At 44.5% G+C, this 23,446-nt stretch overlaps 1 protein-coding gene across 3 annotated transcripts in view; it reads left to right on the top strand.

Annotated features, from left to right (window-relative positions):
* l(2)gd1 (lethal (2) giant discs 1) overlaps positions 1–23,446 on the top strand; it is a 41,503-nt gene that overhangs the window by 4,797 nt on the left and 13,260 nt on the right. For 2 of the 3 annotated variants that reach the window (XM_075669429.1, XM_075669428.1), the window contains exons 4-15: positions 1,678–1,784; positions 2,625–2,778; positions 5,536–5,647; positions 8,439–8,609; positions 9,654–9,823; positions 10,857–10,941; positions 13,496–13,609; positions 15,568–15,722; positions 16,354–16,426; positions 17,093–17,275; positions 18,317–18,456; positions 20,362–20,418. In XM_075669429.1, the coding sequence (XP_075525544.1) occupies positions 1,678–1,784; positions 2,625–2,778; positions 5,536–5,647; positions 8,439–8,609; positions 9,654–9,823; positions 10,857–10,941; positions 13,496–13,609; positions 15,568–15,722; positions 16,354–16,426; positions 17,093–17,275; positions 18,317–18,456; positions 20,362–20,418 (1,521 nt within the window). The remainder of the gene's footprint in view (positions 1–1,677; positions 1,785–2,624; positions 2,779–5,535; positions 5,648–8,438; positions 8,610–9,653; positions 9,824–10,856; positions 10,942–13,495; positions 13,610–15,567; positions 15,723–16,353; positions 16,427–17,092; positions 17,276–18,316; positions 18,457–20,361; positions 20,419–23,446) is intronic. The other variant, XM_075669430.1, reaches the window with a different exon arrangement.

The raw sequence follows: 23,446 nt of genomic DNA, 5'->3' as shown, positions 1-23,446 counted from the left end.
TTATCCTTCGTTTGCTTGTTACTTAATTTTCCCTGTTTGAGCTGGTAGAGATAGTTGTGCTCCCCATAACTAAGCTAGCATCAGTGAAATGAAAATTGCATGCATGGCTAGCTGTGTTCCAGAAAAAGACAAAGGAATGATCAGCACTTAGAAGTGATCAACATTTACTGAAACGTTCAGCCTGGAGCTGACGTGTTCACCATAGGCCGGCAGGATGAGTGAATACTCAATCATACTCGCTCATCAATATTTTATATTTTTGCAGGCTATGTACTCAGTCACACTCATGTGCTCTCACAGTCGTTAATCATCACTCATGTTTCTACTTGTGCCCACTCATACACACCCATGTTCACTTGCAATAATAGTTGCTTCCATTCTCGTTTACCGGCAACCTACTCGCCTAATACACTCACGTCCAATGCCATTCAGAGGCACTCGGTCAAACACGTATGCTCACTCACACTTGCCAACTGTCACTCGCACTCGTTCTCAGGTGTGCTGAAGCTCACCATCGCTTACTTTTTGTTCATACTCTCGTTAACCGGCACTGACTTTTTTCTCACTTATGCCCACTCACAGCCTTCATCACTCAGTAACGCGCTATCTCACGCTCATGAAATGAGTGTCTAGCGAGTTGAGTCAGTGTGCTCGTGAGTGAGTATGCCGGCCTTCGGTCTTTGCCTGAACATTGAGAGGTGGCAAAAGCGCTGGCTCTGGACTGAGGTGGTTTGCCCGGTTCGCCCGCTGTTGATCATTAATTGTGCATATAGCAAGGATTCTAATCAAATTGTTTTTTGAGGGTTCTAGTGTTTTCTAGTGTTTTCTGTTTGACAGGTAGGCAAGTTGGCATGAATTTCTTCTTGCTTACCAATGTGAGGTGTGGGTTGTCTGCTAAAAAGGGCCTGCTTAGCCTGTTAGTGTTCAAATAAATAGCTATGATTAAAGGGAGAGATTTGAACTTCGTCGACAACTTCAATATTGCAAATAACAAAATGAACCTTTCTTCAAATCATTAAGGTTCTCATCTCCACATTGTACTATTGCCTATTAATTTTAGCACATGGAGAAGTAGATAGTCATGGTAGCTTTTGACGATTGCACAGATCGTATGGGCATCATATTGACATCTTTCTCGTAAAACACGCTCGACACAGGTGCGCCCGGTGATAGACATCAACTAGGCCATGATTACACTGGCAGAATGCCTTGCAGTAAATCTTGCTTGACAGCTAGTAAGAAGGTCTGTTAGAAGCTGTTTTTGTTAATAACTCATCACTGTCTTCAGGGTAGTGTTGGGCTAACAAGAAAGAGTGCAGTTCAGCACCGGGCTTTAAGAGAGCTTGCCTGCAAAATTCGAGTGCTCTATTCAGAACTATTCGGAAGTTTGACCTCCACTTTGGTAGAAAAAGTCTTTCCACCAAGTGATTGGAAGTAATGTTTTGAAAGAATACATTGCCAGTCTGTCATTGTGTACATTCTACATTGCCAGTCTTCCCCAAACTGATTTGGTGTACTTAGCGTCCCTCAGAGACATTTCTCACTTTAAGTGCAGAGCTGTTTGATTTGCTTTTTTTCCAACTTTCCTTGGGCTACATTCTTGAGTTTTTGTGATAGAGACTTGGCGCCTGTGATCACGTTTAACACTTGCTTCATTGCGCCTCCTCCTCACTCAAGGCGGAGCTTGGCGCTCTTCACCCTCACCAAGAAGAAGAAACAGCACCAGAACCACCACCAAGGGTTGCATCTAGACCACCGGGTGCCGTCCAGGTGCTCCCAACAAGGTGACATTAGAAGCGTAGACTGTTGGACCAGTTGGTGCATCATACAGCATCTGTCCTGTCCACTCCGTTTCTTCCCGCCCGTAATTCCGCTCAATGACACTACAAGGTGACATTAGCATATGCAATTTGTTGTGTGTATAGTTTTCCGAAGCTGCAACAGTACTAAATGGCTATAATGCACTAAAATTAGGAGCGAAACGAAAGCAGGAAGGTTTGATTCAGTGACAGCCACTGATGCTTGCCACTATTGGCCGCTTTTGCCACTTTCTGTTGATGGTTTATATGGTTTTCTTGGATATCTACAGAATGTAATGCATTTGTGTATTTTACTATAGGCGGGGATTAACATGTATTTTCCTGCTTGCCAGTAGTAGTAGTAGTAGTAGTAGCAGTAGTAGTAGTAGTAGTAGTAGTAGTAGTAGCAGTAGTAGTAGTAGTAGTAGTAGTAGTAGTAAAGTTTTCTTGCTGCAGGAGCATCTTAGGACATAATGTGTCAAACCAGTAGACATGTACATTGCCGATTGCAATTGCTATATACAAGCCATGGTGTATTCATCTGTTGCTTTGCTATAATAACTATGAAAAAAAGATTACATCAGACTCATTTAGGTGAAAAAGAAACATTACAGAAATGACAACACCATGTGAAAATAGGTCACAGTTGCAAAAAGCGTTAGCATCTGCCTCATTGTCGCATATCCGGATTCATGTTTGTCAGCTGGCTGCGGGCAAGACAAGTGTCTGTTCGAAGAAACGTCATCACTGTTTGTAACTTGTGTTTATATACCTTTTTATGCGTCTGTTGCAAATGCTACATTAAATGACCCTCATTTATATTAGCCCTGCACCCACCAGTCCTGCTACAAGCCCCAGTGGAGAGCTTCCCCTTGTCGAGACCCTTCAAGAACGGCTGCGCAGCTACGCTGCTGCTGAATCGGCAGCCAAGTCCCTGGGGGACAGCTCCAAGGCCAGGCGTTATGGCCGCGCAATCAAGGTGGGTTCCACACGGCAGTTTGCAAGATGAATCTGAAGTAATGAAAGGCTTGTAAAAACAATTACATCTCTTGGGAGAAAGACTGTAATTGAAGCCATGTAACGAAACAGACAAAAAACAAGCCAAATATATATATATATATATATATATATATATATGTGTGTGTGAATGGGCCTTGAAACACTTTTTGAACATAATAAGAAAGCGTTGCCGATCTGTCGTAGAGGCTGCTGTGAACATGTGAGCAAAATATTACTGAATGTGTGCAGCAGGGAATTGACAATTTTATGTCAAAAACAGCAAGAAACCCTTGCTCTCGCTTCCACAATGCCGTCATACAGCGTCATCCAAAGTAGCTGGACCACCAATGATATTGTCTGATTTTGAGATCGTGAGAGCATTCTGAGTAATGCACAATTGTTAATTTTGAGTTACATAAACGAAATATGTATACAGTCAAACTCACTTATAGTGATACCAGTTTTAACAATATATTGGTCACAACAATGAAAAGCTGCTGCACCATCAACTTTTGTATTTTTTCTATGGGGAGATAACTCACTTACTACAATGTCCCCATGCCGCATTATGGCTTATAAAGATGAAGTCTGGCTGCTGGGTGTCCGTACTGAAAGGTAATGGAATGTGAAATTCTTGAAAAGAAAAAAGTGAAATGCAAGCCGTTGCATGATTGGCCGCCACCCCAACTGCCCCTGCGCACTTCTCTCCATGAGGGATGCACGCCAGCCTCGCGCGTATCTCTCCCGTCACCTTTCCACTCCTCCGAACATGAGTGGGCTGCACCCATAGCTCTGTGCTGCGCCACCCTCTAAAACATGAAATGGACCGTGCCAACTGTGCTGACAACGCTGCTGGTGCTGCCCCCAGATTGCACACTTTGCTCTCACAGTTTGTTCTTTATTCTATGGCCCTCGTCCTGCGCAATTCTGCTAATGGATTAAGTCTCTTCGAGCTTGTCTTTGTTTGTTGCGTCCAAGTCGTTCTTGGCCATGTTGTTTCTCAGCCTCGTTTGAGTCTCCCCCCGAAACGGAAGATGGCTGATCCACGTGCTGATCATTGACAATGCACGACGTTGCCGGTGAAAAGAAAGCGAACTGCTATAGATTTGGAAACGAAGTGCTTCTAACGAATGAGGCAATCGTTGCGAACATGCTTGCATCGGATAGCGACAGTGAGGGCCACGACGGCCACGCTAATGAGGTACGGCAGGCTGCCTCAACGTTGTCCCCGCGAGAGGTTCTGTAGATTATTCAGTCTCTCATAGGATTGTTTTTGCGAGGGACCTTCTGCTTCACTATGTGGAGCACCTGGAGGCCTTGGAGAAGGATGTCAGCAAGCTTCGCCTAAAGCAAGCAAGGCTGACGGACATGCGGTTTTCTCGCACAAGCCAGCGTGAAGTACGTGACGAGATGCTTGTGGCGGTCACGTCCCAGCGTTTGTTCTGGGTTTCTCAAACTGAGATGCTGCTGTGGGAACCTTGTCACATTTTTAAAAGGTGCCTTTTGGGGCCACCACAGCGATGCCTCGGCAGAGCTCGTATGTCACTTGCCGCCCGTGACCCCTCTTTGCAGTTGTTATAGCAGTGCCATTCTTGAATGCCGACAGCCGTGGCTTGCTAACAACACGTGATTGGAGTGCGCAGGAAGCAGAGTTACAGTTAAATGACTCGACACGATCGGAAGCCGGATGGCCTCCCCGTCATTATAGGTTTCTCGGAACAGTTATGCCGTCCCCCATCCTGATTTTTTTCATGGAACTCGGCTATAACGATAGAATTTTCATGGCACTTGAATATTGTTATAAGTGGGTTTGACTGTATGTCTGCAATCTCAAAAATACAGAAATAGCATTTCATTGTTGCGATGCATGCAGCTGCGTCACCTGCGCGTGGCCTCGGAGATGACAGAAGCATGCTACATAGCGTAGTCTACTGTGGGTGCCACGGTGTGCTGCGAATGAGTCCTTTCACCATCGTGACACTCAATATTTGTCTGGGTCTTTGCCCTCTTGGCTTCTCAGCTGTGTATCTTCCAAGCAAGTTAGCTGAGCCAAAAGAGAGAGAGCAAGCAGGAAGGATTCGAAAAATTTAGATTCGTGGGACGACATCCTTTAATAACGAGGACATTCTATGATTAGTTAAAAAGTGTTTCGAGGCTCCTTTAAGTAAATCGAGAGGAAAAAGACAGGGTAAGCAGTACAATAAAGTTTCATTAGGCTGTACCTGGTGAAAAAATGGAGAAATTCTTGCACTGTTTGGTGCTTAATGTATTATGTCGCCTACAGTGACATTCATGCTGTTCAAAAAGCACTCACCGAAAGCACAGAAGACGGATCTATAAGTAATTGTTTACAAATGATGTGCTTTGAAAACATCCGGATTAGTGTAATCACATAGTTTGATCCTGTTAAAATAGCACAAAATCAGAGGTGCCCTTTATGGATGACGTTGTGTATCTTTTAAGTCTTAAAGTTGGATTTACCGCAGTAAACTCATTTTGGCAGATGAGCATGATATGCCTGAGCTGCCAACAAATAGTGTTGCCAGGAGCTTGTCTGGGACGTTGGTGCGTGCGATGCGATTTGGCGGCAGCAAGCCACGTCATGCTCGTGTATGGAAGCTGGCTTGTTGTGTGAACCCAGCTTTAGAGCCAGACCAGAAGTACTGCCTCAAGTAGTGAGGAATCTTGAGAGGTCGTTTGTTGCTGTTGTAACCAACCATGCCTGTTATTTCCACAGACCTTGGAATCTCTGTTGAAGAAGGCAAAGGCGGGTGCACCAGTGAACGAAGAAGAGATTCCTCCCCCGGTAGCCATCCCCAAGCCGCAAGCTCCTGCGTCAGAAGTTTCCCGTGAGTTTCTCTTCCGACTTCTGACTATATTTAATGGTAAATGTTGCTCTGCTTGTTAATGGTATGTGTTGCACTACTCAGATGATGCATGTGCTGGGCTGTATTTATCACTTTTACATTTGTAGCATTCCTTGCTAGATTAATTAACCCAACCATACATTTACAGTGGCAGAGACAAGTCCAAAGTGGTTGCAGACGTGTATGTACGACAGTGACTGAACACTTTAAAATATGCCTTTTAAAGCGAAAGCTTTACTGGCCGCGAACTTGCGATTTCGCCGTGGTGGTGCTCCAAGGAGGCACATGATGTCACAATGCGCGCCTCTCCACAGATATTTCTCTCTTGCTCCCTAGTCACTACTGCGCAGGTGCCACTAGTAGCACCGAGCCACAGGTGTGCTGCCGCTGCGCGGCGCCGCGCCTTTTCACCGCCGCCGTTTAGTATGACGTCACACCGCGTTCCTCGTCGTTGCGCTCGCCTCCGTTCGCTTCGCCAGCTACGTCGCATGCCTGATAACATGTCGGAGGATTGAAAAGGAAAGCGCGCGTGTGCCGCAACCACAGTTGAGGCGGCAGTATGGACGGCGACAATTCTGATAAGCAGGAGGCCTGGAATCGACATCGGAACGAGATGAAGAGGAAACGAATCGCCCAGAAAACAGACAAACAGCGTGCCGAACGACTGGCTAAACGCCGCAACATAGCTAGACAACCATACTAACCTGAACTTCCAATCAAGATTAACCAAGGCTAACCATGCTATGCCTTAGCTTTCGCTACATATATCCTGGCATAGCCGAGCTAATCCATTGCAAATATTTTGGAATAACGCACTGCCTAGCATCGCTCCGGAAGTGGTGCAACCTTCAGTGACTTATAAAAACCCGCCGCTGCTGCTTAATGGCTATGGTGTTATGCTGCTAAGCACAAGGTCACAGGATAATTTCCCAGCCACGGCAGCCGCCTTTCCATGGGGGCAAAATGCGAAAACACCCGTGTACTTAGATTTTGGTGCATGTTAAAGAACCCCAGGCGGTATAAATTTCTGGAGTCCCCCACTACGACGTACCTCAAAATCAGATCGGAGTTTTGGCACGTAAAACCCCATAATCAAATTTTTTAGTAATTTATAAAATTTTTTTATTGTGCTGTCGCCATTTGGCTTTCGGTAGAACTCATTTTCCGCCGTGGTAGTTGAGTGGTATTCCTGCTTTACCTAGTTTACTGCCGTGTGCTCATGCCTGCATTTATGCACTTAATAATCGGCATTCTCTAGCGTATCGTTTCGAGTTACAGGTGTTAACTCTTCAATGCATCACATAGGGTTACCTCAGGATGCTCACTTGCATGGCTGTTCCATATGCAATGGAATACTTTGTTTTGCAGGTGCGTGCTCGCCTAACTGGAGATACTGCCGCGCATGCGTCTCGTTTTTTGAGATGCATGAAAGCTAATACATAATCTTGTTTAGCAGTGAAACGATTGATCGCTGCAATTTTCTCACTCGCTTTATTTTTGTGATTGGTGCGCTTCAAGGAGTTTGCTTGCGGGTGCTCGCATGGCATGCCTCACTTTCGCTACGGCCTTGTGCCCTGGGGCCACATTCTCCGACAGTCCACTTCATCTTTAATTCTTCTGGCTTGTCATCATTGCTTTGAATGTGGCTTGACGGCCATTACACCACTGTCTTTGCCGGGATCACAGCCATTTTGCAATCTTTGCAGATAAAAAAATTGTAATAACCGAGGTATAATTTACGTGAGTATGCTGTGCAAAGAAATTTCACTGCTGCTGCAGAGGAAAGCCGAGGCAATAACTGTTGCAGACACCAGTTGTTGCATGATTGAATTACACTCAGTTGTTTGCAAACGCACCTTTTAATGCACGTCGCCAGTCACAGTGTGGCCGCCGAAGTGGAGCGGTGTCTTCTCGGGCAATGGCGAATTTAGCTTGCCATGGACTCCGAAACGCGCTGCCAGATCTTGGAGGCCATAAGCTGGCGAAGGTGGTGTAGAGCAGAGGTACAGGGGGCCACGCATATTGCCACGCATATTGCCACGCATGCTATCATGCAATCTGTGCAAAATAGTTCCTCATTGCGTGCATGGCCTTACGTCATTGTCTGATTTGGTGTTTTCGTTGTCACCATGTGGCAAGTGGTAAACATGAATAGGGTAGAAGCAGTAGTACTAAGTGCAATTCCTTCTCTCTTGAGGACAAGGCTAGTGTCCTGCCGCAGCAGTGGCGAAATGGTGGGGCGTCCGCCTTGTATGCGGGTGGTACTGGGTATGAAGCATGGTACTGCCGGTTTTTCTAACGAGTGGAGATGCCCTCCTTCCAGGTGCTCGACTGTTCATAGGGATTCCCATCTGAAAGCGACCTTACAGAGATAAAGAATAATAAGACACCCACTTGGTGGGAAATTGCTGGAATAATACCGGCATACGTCCTTTTGAAAATCTCTATTCATTTCATTTCTCCTTGCAGGGGTTCTCGAAATGAGAACCCCTGCAAACAACTGAGCATCGGGCTAGGGCACATCTCTATTTATTATAAAAAAACGGGTTGATTCCCGGTGGCACTGGGATTTGATCCCACTACTTCCCGCATATGAGGCAGGTGCTTGACTATTTCGCCATAGTCGCGATAGGGGGGGGAAGGACGTCAACACTTCTGCCGATTTTAGCGACTCCATTACGTTCGGGTTTGACCGTATACCTTGTGTTGTCCTGCATGGAACTGGCAAACATGTTCCTCTGCCCTTTTTCTGTTCTCTTTTCGAACACGGAAGACGAGTTTCCCAAGATGGCCAAACTGGATTGGGGTCGCAATGCATCTGACACCCCTCTTTCAGAGCAACCCACCCCTGCCGGAGACAGTGCAGAGAAGCCTGCAGAGCCGTTGGGACCTGGTGCAGTGCCAACTGCACCACACCGGAGGCCTGCCCCTCCAATACCCACGCGTGAGTGTCGTGCGCGTCACATTGTTCCATTGTTCCGTACTGTTGGCCGTTCTGTGAAGTCGGTCAGTTAGAACCCCTCACCAGGTTTAGAAAAATCTGCAAACCAAAAGGGTGTCTCGAGATTCTGGAAGACCAGCACTTGTACAAAGCTCGAGGAAGAAAAGTGCGCAGAAATTGCACTGAATAGCAGCAGTGTCAGTTTGTGTCCATATTGAGATTTTCTACAGCTACAGAAACAACAAAGAAAGAAAAAAAGTGGCGCACCAACATTGACAGAAGTGGAACGTGAATGATAGCTCAAATGCCAAATAAAAAGATAGTTCGGTTTTTCCCTTCGACCCACAGTTCATGCTACTCGATATGACAGCACTCTTTGTTGAGCTTTTCTCTGTTGAGCATCATGAACCCTCTTATGTTAGCCATCTGTCTGTTTCCCCTTCTAGGAAAGATCTTGATTATATGCATTACTCATAGGTGCAAGTGTGCAGCTACTTGTGTCGTTCTCCTTTGCGATGTTCACTGGTTTTCGTGGTGCAACTTCTTTTTAGCATTTTATTTCCCGGGGATGTGTTTCATTGCTTTTCATGGGCTTTTAACGCATTTCTTTCTGTTATCTTTTACCTTTTGACTTTCTTGCTTTCTTTTTGAACGACCCATTGTGTGTTTGTGTTGTCGCTGTTATTTTGACGGCTCCCGGTTTCATTCAGGGGCCTTCTCGTTTGAACTAAAGACAACTCCAACGTCAGAGTGTAGCTGATACGCATCCTTAATGACTGATGTCAAAATTGGCAAACAGAAAATTATGTAGACCTAGCAATATGTTGCACTTACACATGTAAAGTGGCTTCAACTGTAAACTGGTTGCTTAGTGTTAATGTAGTACTCAGTTGGAAGTGAGGGCTCCGTCTGTGTGTTTGCCTCTCGCCTGACCTGACTTTTTCACTGTTCCCTTCAAAGATGGTACTGGGAGTAGCTCTGCAAAATTTGGTACATCTTAATTAAGGAGACCTCACTCACTACCTTCTTTTACGTTTGTCACATCAGGCCCGGATCCAACGCCCGCCCCTGCTCCAAAGGCGGAGCCACCCGCCAGCACTGGCTACCCGCAGGAGCAGTTACTGGCGACCCGTAGGGACCAGTATAAGCGAGCTGCCATCAACGCCAAGAAGCGTGGCGACCAGCAGACTGCTATTAGCTACGTCCGCACAGCCAAGGTGCAGTAACTTTCTCCCTCACGATCTTTCTGTGATGCAGTTGTGTATAGACAAGGCTTCTATTGTAATAGCAATTGTACAAACACTTCAACGATAACTGTGGTGTTGGCATCTTGTCCCGGCCTTGTGTGCGTGTGTATTACATGCTGTTTGTCCAGTGTCTTCTCAAAGCTTGCGTGCTTGGGTGACAAAAAAAGAGAATGCGAAACTGGTGTACCAGTGCACATCACATGCAGATTTCCTCCGTTGAACACGACATGCTATGCTGGAGCTTTGGAACGTGGACACAGGATTAAAAAAATATGCGTTTCGCAGCACGGGCAACCATAATGAGACCCTGGCCCCGGCGTATCTGATGCTGCAACCACAAAGGCAATGAAATTGAAAACATTAGCCTGTCTCTTGTCTCGTTACATGGTGAAGCTGTATGGTACCTACCGAGCGCACTTTGATTTGTGCATACTTCACAGTACTAAGCACAGCTCAACATTTACCAATAGTCCCAGCAGCACATGTCAGCAGCTCTACAACGAAGCTATTGACTGCTTTGACGATCATCCTCTGATGGTTCCTGCTCATTCTTTTTGGGCAAACAGTGGTGATGTTCTTTAGATTAGCTCTGGCTGCGTGTACCTGTAGCAATACTTCGCTCTCATCATCTTGTGCATACCTGCAGTGTGCACAAGTGAAATGTAGTGAACAGGGATAAAGAGCGCTTGTCATGTGACAGTTTGACGAGGTCTCCGCATGCTTGTACACGAGAAGGCTGAGTGCAAATTGATGCTTCACATGTGCGAGGGTGTACAGATGTGTTTTCATTTATCTTCTTGTAAAGCAGGACTCTAAAGCGGGGTTTGTCTGTGCTGCTGCTTTTAGTGAAGTGTTGCCTCAAGGCATAAAATGCTATCAATAGTTAACAGTTAGGCTGCTTTTAAAGTCTTTACTCTAATCCTTTCTATTCAATTTTCTTTGCATGTTGTTCCTATATGTATGTGCCGTCACCCAACTCATCTGCCTGTCTGCCTTGTTGTAGCAATTTGATGCTGTGCTCACCGCCATGGTTCAAGGGCAGCCTGTTGACTTGTCGAAGATGCCGCCACCACCACCAGAGTTTCAAGGTTAGGATTTATTTGCCACTGCTTTGCAGAAGCTTCGTGAGCAGCAGGAAGTCCTGCTAACATTTTTTTGTGTTTGATGTGAAAATTCAGTTCAAATCAATCAATCAGTTAATCACTTATGGGATTTTATTTCCAACAGTTCTGTTGAGGGACACTCGGGTGAAGAGAGGCTGAAGGAAGCTTGAAAGTTAGCTGGTACATACTGCAACACTAAAACAACTGGTGTTGCGTGAATATTAAGATTTTCAAATAGTAGTTTCAAATATTATGCTATTTGATATTCGCTTTGAGAGCAGTTGTAATATTCATGGTTTTCTAAGTGTTGGCAAATTCTTGGTCGCAAGTTTGTTCACTTCCTAATAATCAGTAAGGCACGATTTTTAAAATAAAAAAAATAAACTAATATTTGGAGAAACTGTGCAAGTATTATGGTTGGAGCTTTAAGATATATTAATTGTACTCATTTCATCAACTTTAGTTGTACTAATTACATCAACTTTGTTTAAGAATGTGCAAAAGAAATTAAGCAGTGAGCTCCAAATATGCCGGTATGCGCTGGCACCATCTTTGCCAATCTTGACGCCCTGGTTGCCAGCACTCTTTTCTCACCACCCCCGCATCCAGACACTGAGTTAGAAAAACAAGTTTTAGATAAAAATAAATACCTTTAAAAATGTCTCATAACCTTCATAATTGCTCAAACTTTATTTGTGAGAAAACTCACAAACATTGTTTCAAAATATTTAAACTATGATAGTCTGAAAGAAAGTGATAAGATGAGTGAATGACATTAACATTGTCAAAATGGTTGGTTTATCAAAATGGATGGAAGCTCGTTTGGTTTTACAGACACAGTTTTAGTTCATTTATTTTTTCCATCATTTCAATAACTGAGTCATACTCGTACATACATAAGTATTTCAATAAATAAGTCATGCCTAATTAATTGTGGTCTCATCCTCACAATTTAGTCCATTTAATAATTGCATGTATGCAAGAACTATCTTGCATGCCACCTTGCGACCAAGATTTTTGAACGGCATCTATTCGATTAGAAAATATTTGGCCAAAATCACTGTTTGCTTCAAATTGGCTTCTAACTAAAAATGCACTATTCGCACAACCTTAAAATTAAACTCTACATTCGCCTCAGTTTTGACAAGCGAAATCAAGTCACGTTTCTACTTTAATAACATCTTGAAAGGGAATAAGTAAGACGTGAACATGCGAACTCTACAACCAAGCAGTATAATACAGTTAAGCGTCAATATAACAAAGTCGGTAAAATTGGCAATTTGCTTCATTATATAAAAATTTCGTTCTATTGAAATCTGACCTTTTATGCAAATAAGTAGAGTCGCCGATCGATTTTTGTTACACAAGAAGGGGCTGCAGATTTTTCCGAATTATCGGGCAATCGAAAAGGCAAATTTAAATGAGAAAACAATTAATTTTGATAAATTTGGGAGTCGGCGACGAATGATACGGTTTCATGCCACGCACGTCGACGATATCTTCTCGGCGGTACAAATTAAGCGAAGCCAGCCACACTTTCACGTGCACTCTGTCCCCCGCATCTGAGAGCGTCGCCCGCACTGCGATGGCACTATCAGGAAAAATGCCGGCATTGGGAAGCGAATGTCTGCCTCTTGCTCCAGTGGGCCGCCGAAACTCGAGGTTACGCAACCTCTAATGCTAAACACTCGGTAAGACAGCTTACATGGTGCCACGCCAACTCGGCGCGCCCACTCTGCATGCGCCACAAATTACCTCTAAGGCAGGGTGTGCAGGTGCGGATGCACTTGGCCGCGCTTATAGCCACGCGCAGCCATGTCCGAGACGCGCGTCAACTTACCCCCCACTCTGCGCCCTCCCACCCCCTCGTGCACTGGTGTCCTGACTGTGAATGTCACCGATTGTGGAAGAAATTTACTGACAAGGCAAGCTTGGTTTGCTACATTTTGCAGCTCACAATCATTAATTTTGCAGTAAAAGACATTAGCAAATAATAATGCAGTTAAATTGATGCATTGTGATTTGTCAATGACCCATGCTTCTTCATGCCAATGACAGTAAATCTACATGTCCTTGTGCGAAAAAAATTATTGATCCCACTGTGACCTCAATTTCTGGACTAGCTGTCAAAGCCGTTGTCATCGTTTCTACTTGAACGTGTTCTTCAGGCCACGACAACACTGCAAACAAGAATTAATGTTAACCGTTATGTCAAGTGGGGCCCAATCGCAGTTTGGAAAATGCTAGGGGGTCTGTTCCTTTTGCACGTGTCGGTACTCTTCCTAGCGAGTGCAATTTTCATTCGATTTCTCTCTGGCTGCCATCTTGCCTGTTGTCTCCTCTTACCCTATTCTAAAGGGCTGTATCTTTGCCCAGGTATCTAACCTGCTGGCCCAAATTAGTGCTCTTTAACCGGAAATTTGTGTTACGTGTGGGCTGCAGGAACGGAAAAGTGAAGAATTGTGGTTGCTACATTGTGCATCTGTGCTAGGGTTTGTTACTCTCTTATCTGAAACATGTGGTAAACTTTTTTTGGAAGGTCCTGACCAAGCTACAGCAGCTCCAGCAGCGCCACCCAGTGTGCCAACTGCCGAGGCCCAGAAACAGGCTTCGGGTGACAACACTACAGTTCCGTCTTACATCGACGAAAATGGTAACATCCCACTGTTATCGGGTAGAGGCTGACGCTCAGGTATTTGGTGTCGGGCCGGCTATTCAATGTACGGGATGGTGGCTTTCAGTGTTCCTAGTTAAAGGGACACTTGAAAGAGACCCGAAACACTTTTCGAGCATAGTAAGAAAACGTTGCCGATCTGTCATAGAGGGAGCAGGGAATTTACGATCAACTGTCAGCAGTCATGGAGGCATTACGGAATCAGGGTGTAGATGAGCCATATGTAAAAATACTGGAAGATATCTATAGCGGCTCCACAGCCACCGTAGTCCTCCATAAAGCAAGCAACAAAATCCCAATAAAGAAAGGCGTCAGGCAGGGAGATACGATATCTCCAATGCTATTCACAGCGTGTTTACAGGAGGTATTCAGAGACCTGGATTGGGAAGAATTGGGGATAAAAGTTAATGGAGAATACCTTAGTAACTTGCGATTCGCTGATGATATTGCCTTGCTTAGTAACTCAGGGGACCAATTGCAATGCATGCTCACTGACCTGGAGAGGCAAAGCAGAAGAGTGGGTCTAAAAATTAATATGCAGAAAACTAAAGTAATGCTTAACAGTCTCGGGAGAGAACAGGAATTTACAATAGGCAGCGAGGCACTGGAAGTCGTAAGGGAATACATCTACTTAGGGCAGGTAGTGACGGCGGATCCGGATCATGAGACGGAAATAATCAGAAGAATAAGAATGGGCTGGAGTGCGTTTGGCAGGCATTCCCAAATAATGAACAGCAGGCTGCCGTTATCCCTCAAGAGAAAAGTATATAATAGCTGTGTCTTACCAGTACTCACCTACGGGGCAGAAACCTGGAGGCTTACGAAAAGGGTTCTACTCAAATTGAGGACGACACAACGAGCTATGGAAAGAAGAATGATAGGTGTAACGTTAAGGGATAAGAAAAGAGCAGATTGGGTGAGGGAACAAACGCGAGTTAATGACACCTTAGTTGAAATCAAGAAAAAGAAATGGGCATGGGCAGGACATGTAATGAGGAGGGAAGATAACCGATGGTCATTAAGGGTTACGGACTGGATCCCAAGGGAAGGGAAGCGTAGCAGGGGCGGCAGAAAGTCAGGTGGGCGGATGAGATTAAGAAGTTTGCAGGGACGGCATGGCCACAATTAGTACATGACCGGGGTTGTTGGAGAAATATGGGAGAGGCCTTTGCCCTGCAGTGGGCGTAACCAGGCTGATGATGATGATGATGTGAAACACAGCGAAAAATCGCTTGCTGTCGCTTCCACAATGTCGTCATGCAGTTCATTGAAAGCAGCTGGGCCACCTACGCTATTGGGTGGTTTCATGATCAGCCAATAGCTAGTTAAACAATGAAATAGTTAAATAAATGAAATATATATATACTTTATTTTTGTACTGCGTCTGCTGTGCGTGGCTTCCGAGATGGCCGCGGCACCTCAGCACAGCTGCAGTAGAGTGCAGTAGAACTGTTTTGAGTGGCATGACTGCGCCTCCCCGTCTGATGTCTGAACTAGTGAACGTGAATCACGTTGCACGCTGGACCATGGCCTGTACAGAGTGCACACCTGAGTTCAGACGAGACACATGCTCCAGAGTGGCCGTGGTTAGAGCTATAGTTTACTAGATGTGTTCAACACTGCCACTACCAGTACCACATCGCGCGAACCGTGCGATGAGACTCGGGGCTCATCGGCCGGTACACTTCCCATATATTCTAGTTCTCTGTAGCAGAAATGCCACTTGCCTTTTGTTTTTGTGTCTTTGCTGGCTTATCAAGCCTTCTCTCACAGTAAGAGCAGCCATTTCACTACTGCAGAAGTGTAATCTCCTAATACGGCTTAATTTAGTACTTGTCTTTCCTTTAAAGCTCAATGTTTATTTTATCTTCTTTTTCATCTGAAGCTCAAACAAGCAAGATGGCTTTGCACGAACTGTTTTGTTTCCTGTTATGCAGTTGTGGACGATCCATCCTTATTTGGGGGGCCCCCTCCCCCAGCCACCATAATGGAAGCGCTTCAGCAGAGGCTCGACAAGTACAAGAGCACGTTCAATGAAGCCAAGGAACAAGCGAACGATCGAAAGGCTCGGCGGCTTGAACGGATCGTCAAGGTGGGTCCTGTGCATTTATGATGGCCATGCTTTTTTGCCAAGAAATTGTGTGACACGTGTTGAAAAGCAAATCAGAGTGCAAAAAAAAAAAAAGAAAATCTAGGTACAGAGATAAGGACAAAGTTTCTTTCAATCGTAGCATTTGTTCACTGTCCCATGTGGCCATATAAACTAGCTTGCATGTAGAATTGTTGATCGCTAGGTTTGTTAATGTGGAAGCATGGTAAAAAATGCTTCAGCAGCAGGTTGCAAAATAGATAGCTAAGAACTGGCTCTAAAGCAGTCTGCATTCAATGTTTGCTTTACAAGGAACTGATCATCCAAGATTGCATCAGCCTTCAGCGCATTGGCATTGAGAACACATCACTTGTAACATGGAGCATAGTTATTTTAGATGATTCATGCTGTATGTTGTTTAACAACGGCTCACTAACACCGCAAATGCGGACATTTAAGTATCACTTTCAAGATGTGCTGCTGTTTCCTGTGTAAAGTTTTGGCATGTGCTGTGTGCCCATTACTAAGCTTGTCCTCATTGGAGACAAAGTGAACTGCTTGCTATGCAAGAACGAATAGGAATGCATTCACTTTCTAATTTGCATTGTTAATTTGGTTTGCTTCTTTTTCGCAGCAATATGAAGATGCCATCAAACTGTACAAGGCTGGAAAACCAGTCGACTTTGAGGAACTACCAGCTCCTCCCGGTAGGTAAAACAGCATGTGCCGTGGCGAGTGACTTGCTATGTTTTTGAAACGGGGGCTGTATTATTGCATTAGCAAGTTTTCTCATCTTTCCATTCTCTCTTATCTTCGTCGTCAGCTCACATGAAAGCAATGTGCCATCTCTCTTATCTCTGGGGTCTGTTACTCAAAAGAATAGATGATAATAAATGAATAGAACCGAAAGATAAGAATTGCTATAAAATTTGTCCCTAGGTTGCTTTCGATTTTGTCGTTTGAGCTCCAATTTGCTGTGTACTTGTATCCTCAGTCACTTTCACATTTGCCTAACAAAATATCCGGGATGCAGTGCCTTGATGTGAATTGCATTTGCTGATACGTATCATGAAATTTCTGTAGCCCAGTCTGTCGAGGCATTCAACAATGGCACAGTAAAAGAAAGTGCTTCTAGAAGTGTGGCAACTTATTAGTTTTGTTTGTCACATTCACTTTCACCGCTCCATCAAGCCAGAGCACCAGCGAAAGCAGTTATCCCTTGTGGTACCAAAATATATGGGCTTCTATTCTCTTGGAAATAATCCAGATGCAACTGCATCCAGTTCCGAGATGTGGTTGCATTCTGGGTTTTTGTTAGACTGCACTCTATTGCTTATCTTCTGTTCAGTGTGACCATGCACTTGGTGTTTCAGGTTTCGGGCCAATCCCTGTTCCCTCCGAGGCTGCCCCTGTTCCAAATCCAGAGCCCCCGAAGCCAGCGCCAAAGCCAGCGCCGAAGCCAGCCCCTAAGCCTGCTGCCAAGCCACCTGCTCCCCAGCCGGGCGCAGCTGCTGCCAGAGCAGCACAGCCTGGGTCTGGTTCCCCGAAGAAGCCACGTGAGAGTCCTTTTTGCAGCGAAGTGGTTACAGGGAATTCTGCAACAATTCTTGTGTGGCAGCGAAGGCCGATGTGTGACGGCTTAGTCAATATCAAATGTAAATGAAAAGTGACCTGTGTCAAAGCTGGGCATTTGCTTTGAAGCGGAATGATTAATGATTGCAAAATAAAAGTTACCTTGTGTGAACCTCATTTGAATAGGCAACCTAGGTATATGTGTGCTTCTTTTGATCGGTAATTACGGCGTAATTTTTGTTTCTCATGGCGCACTAGGCCAGCTCCATGTTGAAGGTCAGCTAGGAGTTTGTTGGGCTATGGTGTTGAAAACGGATGCTGTGTTGCTGCAACACACACCACATGGGAGCTGTCACTAAGAACAGCCAGCCACGACTGTGCTCCAATGCATCAGCAACTGCTGCTGCACTCGAGTGACACGAAAAGCCAGCAAACAGATGCGTAATACTTCCGAAGGGTGTGACAACTCACTTATACAGCTTCGCTGCCTTTGATGTATCAGTTGTCCAATTGACAAACCTTCGTCAAGGATTTCCTTTGCAAAGGCAGCAGCTGCACAGTGTATTTCACTGTGTGGACTGGCATTCGTGTTTTATGCAGTTGAAAATTGGTATAACGAACGTGGATATAACGAATTATCAGATATAGTAAGATAAATCTAAAACTTTTCTATCTGATACTTTTCTATCTGATATAAGCACGTAACGATTACATGCTTATGATGAAGATTATATATAGCAAAGCTATCTTTCCGTCAAACCAAACAAGAGTTTATTTGACTTGATTGAAACATACCTTCGTTTTAATCAACAATAATTTTAATCACATATTCAATACATGCTGCCTAATACATGTGTTGGATGCAAATTTTTATAACTAAGCTTGACTGTATTTGCTTTAAGTAATAAAGGCATCCAGCTGAAATGATGCAGTCATGAATAATAGCTATTCGCTGCATGAATTCTGCAGTTTTATCAAGATTGCACAGAGGGCCATTCCATGTTTATTCTGCCCATTCTTTACAGTACGTCGTGGCCTGTCGACCACCATCGACAAGCAAATGCAGTTCCTGCAGGAACGGCAGAGGCTGTTCCGAGAGGCGGCGCTGGAGGCCAAACGTCGGGGCGAGGTGGAACAGGCCAAGCAGTACCTCCGCACAATGAAGGTGTGTGCGCCCTTGTGGTTATGTGTTTTAGTGCCTTTGTATGCTCTCTGCTCACTTGAGGCATCGTGGCAGCTGGAATTGTGTAGCAGTTTTAAAGTCGTTGCGTGACTTTGTGACGTATTAGTTTCTTGCTTACAGTATTTTTGCACGTATAATCAACCCCAAAAAGTTGAAAAAAGATATAATTAGTTAACAGCAATGTTGGGATGTGGGCTGTATGTGAATTTTTCCTTTAGGTGTGGCTTGGCGGCAGTGTGTGCTGCACTGTTGGGCTTCCTCCATTCAAAGTTTCGTTGTGTCCTAGGGAAGCTCTCCCTCTCCCCGCTGTGTTGTGTTGAAGCTCCTTGTATATGCACATGTGTGCAAGAGCATATGCGTGCACATTCTCCAGTCTGGCGGCATGGCTGTTGTTTGCAAATAGGGTGCTGACAAACCAGAACTCGGATCACTGCTGTGCTTGACTTCAGTCCTTTGCGATGTAGCATAAGTGGGAGATTGTCAGTTTGGCCGAAGAGATGGGGAAACAGAGCTGCTGGCCGGAGATGTGAAGTAGAGGGTGCCGTCTGCACCAGTCGTGATGGCACTTCAAGCGAGAGCAGCAGTGTGAGCGGTGATGACTAAATATTCAAATTATAAAATATTTCTGGAGCGTCTTCTGGGGTTGACCAATGTGCCAAACTGTTTTTACAAAAATTGGAACTCGTAGCAGTTATTTTGGTGGGTCATATGCGCATATTTTTTTGAAGTGTGGTAATTGGGGTTGCAGGTTATATGTGGAAAAATACTGCACGCTATCCTTCTTTACTTGCTAAAGACAAGCTCTTACAATAAGCGCACATTCAAAGATGTTTTTTATTTGGGAAGGGCTGAAGATTGCAACTAAGTGGTCCTTTCTCGTAAGTGCTCCTGTTTTTCTTTGATAAAAGATACGTTAATGAGGCTAAGGGATCAACTTACCAGATAAGTTGCTGAGGCATTTCACATATGGTTCATATCAGATACATCTATCAGTGCTGCATCAGTCTCGCTGAACAAAAGTGAGCTTGATTTTCATTTGAAATTTTGTGGATAGAATACCTTTTTTCATAAGTAAGTTATTTCTGATGCGAAATGGTGGTTACCTTGCCTTGTTTTCACACTTTGAAAACATATTACTATAGCTTTATATATAGAGAAGAGGCACGTTGCTCTCATTAAACTTTATTTGGAAGTGTATATCTGTTCTTTTCATTCATTCTATATGTTTTTCGGGCCATTTGCAAATATGCATTTGCACTGGACATAGTTTTCCTTCTTCCGTTGTCGATCGATACCGTCATTAATGTACAATTGAAGAAGTGGCATTTCGCCATTGGAAGGCTCATAAAGTCGTTGCTCCATTTTGTTCCATTTAAAATTTGGTTTCACAACATTTCTTGTATCTCCAGAATCAAGCATACTGCAGCAGAACAGATGAATTTCGAATTCTTCAGCGAATTTTGTAAACTTTACAAGATGTACATTCCATAGGAATGTCGGATATGAGAACAACTATTTCATGACTAGCATACTTAGAAAGGTACCTCTTCGGCCACTTGAGAAATATGCCTAATGTAAGATACTGTGGGAAAAAAAAAAAAGACATAAGTGATCCCACTATACCTGATGCCGTATTGACAGTGAAAGGAAATACCCAGTCACCTACCATTTAACTCATTTTACTGAGACACTGTATGCATGCTATTCAAATTTGCAGTACACGTCCAATCAGAAGTCTTTTAATATGTGTGCGACATGCTTTAAACATCAATATATTCATCAGTGCTTCAGCTTTTCATACACCATCTTGGCATGCACAATTTTGCACATAGGGCCTGAAGGGCATTATTTTAATAAGCACTCTGACTGAGTAGTTTGTGCTTGCAGGGAATAGACCCGATGATCCAGGCTACCGAGTGCGGCCTTCCAATTGATGCATCAAGTGTGAGTAATTTTCTGTGCATTTTTATAGACCTTTTCATCGGGCGAGGAGGTTAGGGAGCGCGGAGAGCCTTTCCTCCTTTCTGGCTTGGGCGATCCGGCGCGGCGCTGCTTGAAAGTATTGCTGTCGCGTGCTGCGGAACGATTTCGAGATGCTTTAGATGGTACTTTGTGAAATTTATGCCATGTCCGTTCATATAAGGTCGTCAGGGAAGCCTTTCGGTGCATCGGTAACTACAGTAGACGGAAATATCTCTTGGGGGCGCAAAAATGTGACGCGCATTATCAGCCGCGATGTACGCACATTATCAGTCGCGGTGTGTGTATGTGTTGTGAACTATTTTGCTTATATCGGTTTTAATTCAACAAAGAAAACCGGTGTCTCTGTATTAGCAGCACGAAATGGTAAATCTGCTCAATATCTGATCGCCTGGCGTAGGGAGTAAAACAAAACATAAGAGCGCATGCTCGTGCACGGCCAACCTAGGGCAACCACGAAACATCTAAGCGGCAGGCGCTATCAAATATTTATGATACACGGGCATCGTTCTCGCGCATTTGAAGTCTAGTAGGCTTCAAATTACCATATGTCTACGCTAGCCTTCCTGCACGAGGCCGATGGCGCTGCTCAACACAGCGATCACTGCGGTTGGTGAACCAGCACGATACATATGTGAGCAGTGCGCTTCGTCATTGCCTTTTTGGCCTGTATACAGTCATAATATATGAGAGAGATCGCATAAAAAGAATGCGATGCCTATTTTTGAGGACACAATTTTCGTAATACGTGTAAGTGCGTCGTAGAGAACTCAACGAACACAACCGAAAAAAAAAATTCGGTTATGATCCTCTTTCTCGAAAAAGCAAGAGAAAACGGGCTAACGCCGCAATACGACCTCGCATGTCACACCGCACAACGTTATAAATATATAACCGCTAATGCAGTATGCTTGGACCATGCGGTATATAAAACAAAGATATCTGTAATCCAGCACCTACCACTACTTAGGACTTTCGCGCAGTCCGTAAAGAGTCCCTTTGCTGGACAAGCTTAATTCAGACTGTAAGGTATGCTACTATTGCTTGCCAAAACTATTTTATTCAGGGGCGGAAACCTCATTCTTTGAACCAAGTAGTCACGCAATGTAACGTGCAGCGAACAGTTTGAATGCTTGTCAAAGTATAACATCACAGCTCCTATCGTAGCAGAATGGTACCCACGCTGTTACGATCGCCGCGTATGTTTCATGGCTCCTAAACCGCAGCTGATAAATAGAGGATAATACTGCAGTAAGGTCACATTAGTGATTGGAACATTCAGAAATGCACAATTGATCTCCGAGGCTGATTGTAGGCTCAAATATGCGCGCACACATCGCGCTGCGTGTTCCGTCCACCTCAACGCCAGCAGAAATTCCGGCCATGACGCATTAAACAACTTCAGCACGTCTCGCAGAACCGTTCACCACGTTGAAGACGCATGTCATACTAAACAGACCGCATGACCGCGAAAACAAACGCCACAACCTACCGCCGAGCGTATACGTGCCATGCAAAAGACCGCTTTCACCCAAGCTAGTATGGCGCTGCTCATAGGCGGCGCCACTGCGTTCACAATATGGCGGCGCCTACGAAAAAACAGTCTATATAGACCACTCATTTTCCTACAGCTCTTTCCACACATTGCTAAAGATACCCATGTGTCACACATTCTGTCGCCAGCACTCAATTTTCAGCAGTGCTGACATGTGTTAACTACGACGTCAATTTATTTATTTATTTATTTATTTCACGGTGCTTTCAAGGCCCGAAGGCATTACAGAAAGGAGTGGAGTTGAAAACAAAAGTAATGCAGTAAAAATACAAACAAAAAGTATTAACAAAAAATATTAACAAAATACATTCTGAACAGCGGTCTTGAAGTTGGTAGAGTTGGTGATGAGTGCGATTGATGTGGGAAGGCGATTCCAGTCCCTGCTTGTCCTAGCGATGAGTGAGTCACTATACTGGTTTGTACGGCACAATGGCACCCCGACTTTAATGCTGGGGTCAGTGCGGGCCAAAATATAAGACGGAGGGGCAAGAAGGGTTTCTTTTAAAAGGGGGTTCAAATGAAAAACTTCGTGAAAAAGGGAGAGACTGGAACATTTACGGTGTGATGAAAGATCAGGTAAGTTAAGACTTCATTTCATTGAATATATACTTGCATAACGAGAATAATTAGATAAGACAAAGCGTGCACCGCGGTTTTGAATACTTCCAAGAGTAGAAACTAATGAAGAATGAGTCGGATCCCAAATGGCTGAAGCCTACTCCAATTTGGAGCGAACTGAAGTTTTTGTAAAGAGTTAGCTTCAGGGAAGAAGGGGCGGAGCTAAAATTACGGTGCAAGTAACCAGGCATGCGGTTAGCATTTTTAGTAACATAGTCAATATGCGAGTGCTAGGAAAGGTTATTTGATATGTGAAGGCCGAGATACTTGTAAGATGTATGAATTTGTCATAGATTTTCAGGCCATATTCCTTGAAACAGGTGCCAAGCACAGGACCTTTGCTAAGCTTATATTGCCTTCATTACTGCTTGGTTTCGGTTCCTCAGTTAGGATGTAGGCTCAGCATGAATAATTACAAAGTTGATTTGTTAATTATTCATTATCAGTCTGCAGTTTGCCATGCAAGTAGCGTCTCCCCCTCTTCAGGTAATCGAGCATATGTGACATACTTGCGATATCTACTACAGGAGATCTTCAGTAGGTTTGTTTCCATTATAATAGGTAACTCCCTGTCTGTTGCTACGTGGTAGATGCCAGCTACGTGCTAAGCGCATCCTGCAGGACCACAGTAAAGTTATTCACTCCAACCAAGTATGTATGTCAGTCATTTCTTAGACTAGCAATCAGAGTACAAAGGGAAAGGAATGCAAAAGGGGTGGCTGCCGAGAATTTTATGGTGCAGTGACTGTGAAGTTAGGTTAAGGTTGAGAGCACTGGGCCCTTGTCCCACCCAGGGTGTGTCTGTTTGCTGCTGCTGAT

Source organism: Dermacentor variabilis, chromosome 9 (assembly GCF_050947875.1).
Source record: "Dermacentor variabilis isolate Ectoservices chromosome 9, ASM5094787v1, whole genome shotgun sequence".
Taxonomy (NCBI): domain Eukaryota; kingdom Metazoa; phylum Arthropoda; class Arachnida; order Ixodida; family Ixodidae; genus Dermacentor; species Dermacentor variabilis.
The sequence above is the reverse complement of the archived record's forward strand: the minus strand, read 5'-3'. Positions and strand labels throughout refer to the sequence as shown.